The sequence below is a fragment of the Centroberyx affinis genome, unplaced genomic scaffold (genome assembly GCF_046629955.1).
Source record: "Centroberyx affinis isolate AG114_WGS23_722 - 3 ecotype Tasmania unplaced genomic scaffold, CSIRO-AGI_Caff_v1 ptg001249l_1, whole genome shotgun sequence".
Classification (NCBI taxonomy): Eukaryota; Metazoa; Chordata; class Actinopteri; order Beryciformes; family Berycidae; genus Centroberyx; species Centroberyx affinis.
Window position 1 is genome coordinate 255,800 of NW_027279760.1, and position 8,213 is coordinate 264,012.

General features: G+C 41.4%; 1 protein-coding gene across 1 annotated transcript in view; it reads right to left on the bottom strand.

The window, feature by feature from the left end:
- The window catches only part of LOC139648712 (SWI/SNF complex subunit SMARCC1-like), a 33,023-nt gene extending 29,584 nt beyond the window's left edge, over nt 1-3,439 (bottom strand). The window contains exons 1-4 of the mRNA XM_071524921.1: nt 3,218-3,439; nt 1,043-1,162; nt 753-838; nt 78-159 (exon numbers count right to left, since the gene is read on the bottom strand). Coding sequence (XP_071381022.1) covers nt 78-159; nt 753-838; nt 1,043-1,162; nt 3,218-3,403 — 474 coding nt within the window. The 5' untranslated portion in view covers nt 3,404-3,439. The remainder of the gene's footprint in view (nt 1-77; nt 160-752; nt 839-1,042; nt 1,163-3,217) is intronic.
- Nucleotides 3,440-8,213: the final 4,774 nt, after the last annotated feature.

Genomic DNA, 8,213 nt, shown 5'->3' on the forward strand with positions numbered 1-8,213 from the left:
AAGCATATCGTCCCACCCCTAACTAAAGGTTATATAATGCTGAAAATAGAACTTAAGTGTATTTTGCAGATTCATACCTGGACCAGGGTCTTCTCTACATTTAAGAACATCTCAACGTTCCGGTCCATCCTGGACGGGTTCTGGAGGTCGAACCGACGCCTGGGGATGGAGGAGAGAAAGCAAACGCTCAGATGTGGTTGCAGGTTTCTGCTGATCAAATCCCATGGCGTTCCCACAACTTTAAGCAAAATTTCCATCACCAGTACTTGCAAGCATCTGTGTTTAAATGTTCAATTTTTGGTAATTTGGTAATAATGGAATTTAAGATGCCAAGTCTTGTTTTGGCTTGTTACAACTATCATTTGGGACCGACATAATCAGGAAAATTATTATTTAGGTTATTATTCTTTCCAAGCCAGACCTGACAACATAAATAAAAAGTATTATTACTACTAATATTATTACCACTACTGCTACCACTACTATAAAAATTCTGAACAAACTTCTATGACATTTCCAAAATGTTTTGGATATTTTTTCATTATTTTCCAGAACCATTCCTGGCGTGAATACCAAAGTCTTCAAATTCTATGACTTTTCCTGGTTTTATAAGAGCGTGACAACTCTGTAGCAAGAGGAGCAGCTACTGAGCCGTGACAGAGCCTGTTTGTTGACATGTCAGGAGTGTGTGAGGGAGTAAGTGAATGCCAACACCAGCCCTGTCTACGCAAGTTAAACACAACCCGACTCACCAGCCCTGCTCGCTCTTGAACTTGTAGACCGACCCCAGGATGTGACAGAGAGCACCTCCTGCCTTGAAATCCAGGAAACTCTTGGCCTGAGGAGAGGAAAGGGAACATCAAGCATTCAGTGTAAAAAATAATTTAACTAATTATGAAAAGGTGTACAAGCGATAAGTTTCAATGAAAATCAGAAAGTATAAATGTTGTAGAGGACAAACACCACAAACCAAGACATTTCTAAATACTGTTATGATGTGTGTGCGTGTGTGTGTGTATGTGTGTGTATCTAATGTCCTTACAGGTAGCTTGGTGAGAGCAGGGTTGTTGACCCTGCGTCCGAAGGCGTCCTCCTGGAACTGAAGCAGCTGTACCACCAGCCCACCCAGGGACTTACTGGAGGGGGAGTCGTTCTGGACATACTGGGACCAGACAGAGAGAACAGCATTAACACAGAGCAATGAACACAGTTACACACACATCTAGTCTGGGGCTGCCTTTTAATTAGTCCGATTTATCACAATTTTAGTTTGCACAACTGAAGGAAAGTTTGATCTACACTGTTAGATACCATCAATTAATGATATTCAAAGCATTCCGGGAGTTATTTTGTGGTGAAGCGTTATTTACTTTTTTGGTGAACTCACTTTCAACGCAACCTCTGCTTCTACTTCAGTTAGTGACTTTCTGCGTTTCTCAGAAAGACTTTCGCCAACCCCGAGACAATGGGCCTGAACTTGCTGCATTCAGCTGTGTGTTTTACGTGTAGGTAGAGATGGCAAAATAGTGATGGCAGTAGCACAGGAAGACCAAGAGAGCGAGAGGTTTTCCAGCGGAGAAAAGGTCGGCCACGGTCCTCACTCAAACCACAACACTGTGTTACAGCTGCACTGCATTATGGTCTATTGAAGCTACTGTTGGTGGAGGAATTTGGTATCTCTGCCTCTTCAACGATGGATTTCTCCCTCTATGATTATTGAACATCAGTTCAAAATCACAGGAATAAGAAAAATACGCCACCAAACAACAGAATGGACCCACTTTTTTAGGGTGGATTTTTCCTTGAATGTTGGCGTTATTGGCAATACTGAAGCATTTCATTTAGGCTGTCTGCTGTAGCTGAAATTAATCCCCCAAGCCCCTTCCACAGGGAGGTCAGAGGTCAGGGCCAGCTACAGAACAGCACCCCTGGAGCTGGTAGGGTCTTGCTCAAGGACACTTCAGCAGGACGGATGCTTGCTGTCGCAAGGCCTTTCAGTTGAAGGACCATCTCCCTGATCACTACACCACCCTGCTTCCCAATGATAATTTGACAATGGCTGCAGATAATTTTTCCTCCTCCTCTGGCACAGAGCTAGAATAACGTAAGTCTGGCTATGTGAAAATAGAACAGGCCACACTGAGGAAAAAAGGCTCACACACTAGATAGTCTATTTATAACAAGGACAATGTCAAGGAGACCCACTTCTAGCCTTGAACACACCCACACACAAACACACACACCTCTTACTGAAAGAATAAAAGGTTCACACACACAGTTAGCGCCCTTCCAGCCACATGGCTTGATTCTATTTATATCCAGCCTCAGTAACTGAAACAGCTAGCCATGCTGGATAGGTAAACAATATACTTCCTAATTCCATCCAAGACACAGCGTTTATGCTAATTTTATTATAATTGATTACAGTCTCTTTTCTTCAACGTCACTTATACGAACATTAACGGACAGACAGAGGGCCAAAGTGTTTCAGAGACTTTGTAGTGAGAATGAAAACACAGTTAGCCAAGGATCATTCTTTGTTTGGCTAGTGGGCGAGAGTAGGCTGCACACTGTCTGGTATGCTGCTGTGTTGACAATACTCAACATTGCCTACTCCTCAGCAAAAATACACACTCCCCTTGCAAAACACACAGAGTTACGGTTTTTTTTAATACGAACGGGACTGTAAACAGAAGCTATATATATTATAATAGTCGTTTAACTGCTTGGTGTCTCGTGACTAACGTTAAGCTACATCCATGGATTTTCCCTGGCCTCGGGCAATGCTAATAACTTAACCCACAGGGAAATTTCGCTGAAATTGTGCGCATTAAATAATGTTAAAATCTTTTATGTTGGATAACTACAGCCACTCTGAGCTGGCCCGCTCGTTTGTAAACATTACCCTAACATGTATTGGTGTCCTCGGCCCGTAACGTTACTGAATGGGCAGCTAGCTAACAGTTAGCCGACTGCTAGCTAACCAGGTTCACCCCGGTGATGTTTGAGCCCTTCAATTTTGTGATATTTCTTTACATGGATATGCACTTGCTTCATATCAGCGATCCCCCACAAACAAAACCACCCGTCTGAACCAACAACCAAGACATATAATTTGATTTGGCTAGCTGAGGCTAGCTAAGATAACAGCGCTCCATTGTGCCAGGGGACGCGGGCCTTCATAGAAATCAATGGAGGACCAGTGCTGCTTGCTAACCTTTTTGTAGTGCTTCCCGATCCACAACCGCACCGTCTCCAGTTGAGATACCGTTTCTGAACTCTCCCAGAATTTCGAGGACGGGCCCCCGTCTTTCTTGCGTCCCACTGCGGTACCGGCACCGACTGGGCCGGTTGCCGGTCCGCCTGAGCCCGTTCCGCCTGCTGTAGTCGCCGCTGTCGCCATTGTGTTTTGTCCGCTGCGTTTTCTTTCTCCTCAACGGCGTCCCTCACCGTGCAAGTTTTCGAATGATATTGCGCAGCCGCAAATGTGTTGATATTTTTCAACTCTCGCGATAAAAATGTGCTTATGGGAAATGTAGTCTCTGTAGTCTCTAAAACAACCTTGCTCTAAGCTCATCAAGCAAACCAAAGTAACCAAAGTAAGTTTTGTCATGTCTTTAATATTTCTACCTTCCACATTCTCGCCCTCTTTTTTCTCTGAACACACACATATGCACACACCCTCCCACTTATGTTTTTGTTATTTATGTTTTTATTGCTCTGTGCTCTTCTGAGGGAGTTTCTGAGGGATTTTTTCCCCAATTCACATCTCTCTTTGTCATCTTGATTTTGTTTTTGTTCTTAGACATTTTCATAAGCCTCTTGCAGTTTCTTTGTGTCATTCCACAGTTTGTAGTTTCTAGGTTTCTTATGTCCTTTTAAGCGTTTTATACTGTATCTGGATGTGCAAGTGAACTAAATCTATTAAACCTCTGGGCAGAGGGCAAGGTGTGGCAGCTGCAGCAGATTCATCCGGTGGGTCAGGTGTCAAATCTGTTGTATCTGTTTGTTGGCACTATTCACTCATCCTGGCTCAGTTCCACTGGGCTGCTTGCATCCAGTGATTGTCCTCATCTGGCTCCACACTTCATTAATGTTGTGCTGATGTGTTTTCCTTTTCAGCTTCATTGGTACATTCCTCAGTAGCCTCTGTCCTTGTCAGTGTCCCTGAAGGCTATTTATGCTTTATGCAGTGTCTGCACAATATGTCAAGGCCTTTGTATGAAGGGTTACAGTGCATGTCTGATAAAAAAAAAACAACAAACAAACATCTAAAACATTTCTAGTTCCTGGTTGGCACGTCCTTTTCAGGAAATATAAATAACATTATTGTAGGTTCCCCACACTGTATCATTTATTGGGGCAATATTTATCATTGAAATTTCATAGGTTATCTTTAAGCGGATTAGGATCTAATATGTTCAGAAAGGGCATGTCATTGGGTCTATCTAATATAAACTGCACAGTTAACTACTTTCTTGGAATGACCTGAGCAACTCATGCAGCTTGTATGTGTTATTCGTCTTCATAATTATTGTGTGAATATTATCAGCTGGCGGTGACACAAGGATATTGATTTTTTACCCATAATTCTTTCAACTAAGCATCAGTTGCAATAAAATGTAATGTTAGATGATCATAGGTAACTGAAAAGTTCCAGCAAGACTGACGAAACAACATGGTTCGAGCAATGGAAATTATTTAGAACAATGGAAATAATACCAAAAATGCTAGGGGTAAAGGTATTATGCACAGTATTGCATGGGTAATATCAAAAACAGTGTGCTCAAGACTGAATAAGGTGTGTACCACTGTATATAGAAAATCAATAGAAAAACTGAAAGATGTCTGACACTCACTCTTGTTACTGCAGAATATTTAATTGCTCAGCATGAGGTTACAGATGTTTCAGCCTAAAGCTTTCAGTGTAAAGGTGAGAAGAGGCAACAACCTCTATGTGTAGAATCAGTTACACTCCTGATAATTGCCAGTCAGTGGAATAATGTATTGCATTGACTGATCCGGCAATCGTTGCATTTTTGGTTGCTACATGCCGCCATGTTGGAAGAGTGACAACAAAACAAAAGACAACAAAACTCCTTGAAAAACAAAGAATTATTGTTAGCATTGTTGGATTGTTTTTAGCATTGTACCATCACACAGAAATTAGATATTTTCTTTGGTCAGGGATATGATTTACCTGGCACCTTATCATGCTCAGGTAATATACTATTCTCTATAATCTATCATAGTTTATCTTTATGATTATTGGGTGATCCGATCAGGAAGTGCATTGTGAAATGACTTGAGGATTTTAAACACTGAGTCTTATCTGTTGCCAACAACAGTCAGCACGTGAGACACGTTTCTCCAAACAAGAATAACACAAAAATAGCAGCCGTTTGCATGCTCAACTAACCTTACCTGTATAAATAAAGGTTTGCACACAGTGAAATGTTATTATTTAGTAAGGCTCACTTCTAACATACACAACCAAATAATATTTCTTGTTTCCTGGAGTCATATTTTGGTTTTGGAACTACAGTCTGTGTCAATGCTGGTAAACTGACAACCTCAGATTCATACCTACAACCTCACAGAAGTATTCAAAAAGTTAGTGTGATTCTGGGTAGTGACAGAAATGATCTGCAAATTTCTAATACATACAGCGCATGTAAAACAAAAACCACAAATTGTTTTGACTTTGGCAACACTGCTGAAAACAGCAAAGAAATGTATCCGTGCTAATTCTTGTAATTATTTCCTTTTGGCAGGAGAGAACCTGGCACTCCAAGGAAAAACCACACAAGGGAGTCGTGTCAGCAAATGGGCACGGGCCTCCTGCACTCACACACAAAGTGACAACAACCCCTGGTGGGGACTGGACCTGCGCAAAACCCATAACGTGTTTTCCATTTGCATAACAAACATTGCTGTTGCACCACAACAACTCAATGGATCTGAGATCCGCATTGGAAATTCCCTTGAAAACAATGGCAACACCAATCCCAGGTAGTTTATGGGTTTACACTGTCTATGTTTACACTACATAGACATGTGAGACATCAAAACGTGCGGCTTATTGAGGGGAAGTGTGCTATTACTTTTCTAAGAGATTCGTCATGTAGTTTTTGCGATATTCGCGATTAAGTGCAATATTTTTGCCCCATTGACTTACATGGGATTTTGCATAAAAGTAGCTGTAGCTCAGAAACCATAAGAGCTACAGTTCCCAAACTGGGTAGATAGGTAAGTATCCCCTTCTACTCTGGTCTAAAAAACTACACCAGTTGACCTAATGGTGGCGCTATAACAGCCGTCTTTATGTTTTGGTCCATAACTTTTGAACCGTAGTGTGTAGAATCAAAATTCCAATCAAAATTTTCCCTGGATTCCCTGGGTCATTACGCATCTACTCATATAGGCCATGCCCATTTCCGCCCAACTAGATTTTCCGCCATTTAGAATTTTGTCCAAAACAGTTTTTTCGCTACTCTTCCTACAAATCTTGTCCAATCTTCACCAAATGTGCCACACAGCATGGCTGGATCATCCTGCACAAATGTGCCGATTTGTTTTTTGATATTCCGTAACCGTTTTGATGTTATTGGCTTCCAAAATTTGATCAAAAGTTGTAGGCGGGGCCTATGTTTTAAAAAATTGGTATAACTCATGAACGCATTATGCTATCCCATCTAAATTTGGTACAATTGTGCACGTGTCATGTCTCAGCCAACGTGTAAAATTTGGTGTCATTTTGCCAATTGGGGGCGCTACAGCAACCTTTTAAAATATAGCCGAAAGCGGCAATTGCGGGGTCCAAGCACAATTTGAAAAGACAGACAAAACAGAAGGTAGAAAGACACACAAAAGCTGACAGGTTGTGAAGATCGGACACACTATTAGTTAAGGCTTAGCACCAGCTTTTGTGTTGGCCTGTGACTTACGTAAAATTCATCATTTCATTGCAACCACATTGTTGAAGTTATTCACAATGGCCAGACTTTCTATTAGAACACATACCGCTTGTTCTTGACAACTAATGACTTCAGAAAGGACAAGCCCACAACTTTGAGCCCACAACTTTCCACACAAGAGGCAGACACTTTACCTACTGAGCTAATCTCCTGTTACAGGGTTACTGAGGAGAAAATAACTAAAGGGAGTGATAAAGTATTGTGATACTGCAGCCTATGATTGACAGCGCCTATCACTTTATAAAACATTGTAGTACTCTCCATTAACGAATAAAAGAATACAAAGTCACATGGGCCAGAAAGCCGCTGTTGCACTGATCTCTATGGGTTGAAAGGTCTGGCCACACCCCAATCAGTGATGCCAATCAGGTATCTTTTTTCAGTCAAGGCGAGTTGAGCCGGTACCACGCGGTGGAAAAGCGGCATTTGTCAACGCCTACACTCTCAAAATAAAAGTGACACAAGTACTCCTCTGTGGTGCATTAATGTTCCTCACAGTACAACTTGAGTTGTTTATGGATCAATAAGCAAAACTAGATAACTGTGTTCACTTACCCATAGTTAAACCCTAGTACACACAGCAGGACAGGCCAACCGGACGAATAATAACCGAGGTGCTGTAGCAGTTTAAACTGCCGAGCTGCAACTGGACCGCAACAAGTCCGGATACGCAAACGGAGCGCGTGCTGCGGAGCTCTGGGGTGACTGTGCTGTCTGTCCAGCAGAGGAGTGACCAAGTCAACTTTGCTCAACTCCCAAGTCGACTCTCATGTTTTGAGGCACAAGTCTCAAGTCAAGTCCCAAGTCTAAATGTAGATTACCAAGTCAAGTCCAAGTCAAATCCATGTCATTAATGTCAAGTCTCAAGTCTAAATGTAGAACAGCAAGTCAAGTCAGAACAAAGAGTCCAGTATCAATTTAATATCTTAAAGAAAACTAAATATCTAGGACTTTTCAATGCAATATGGTTTTAATAGGATAAAAACGTGGTAAGAGCATCATGAGTTTGATTTCTATAATCAGTTTCAACTTCAATAAATTCAATCATTCCATACAAATTCAGAACACAGAATTTAAATTCAGTCGTCTGCTGGAACAAATCTCATCACTTTCAATCTAAGTCATTTACACAAACACAAGATCTCAAGTCAAGACTTTAGAAACCTTTTCAAGTCATCAAAGTACAAGTCTACGGAAGAGGATTAGGGCCACATGTGAAAAATGTATTTGAGTTCT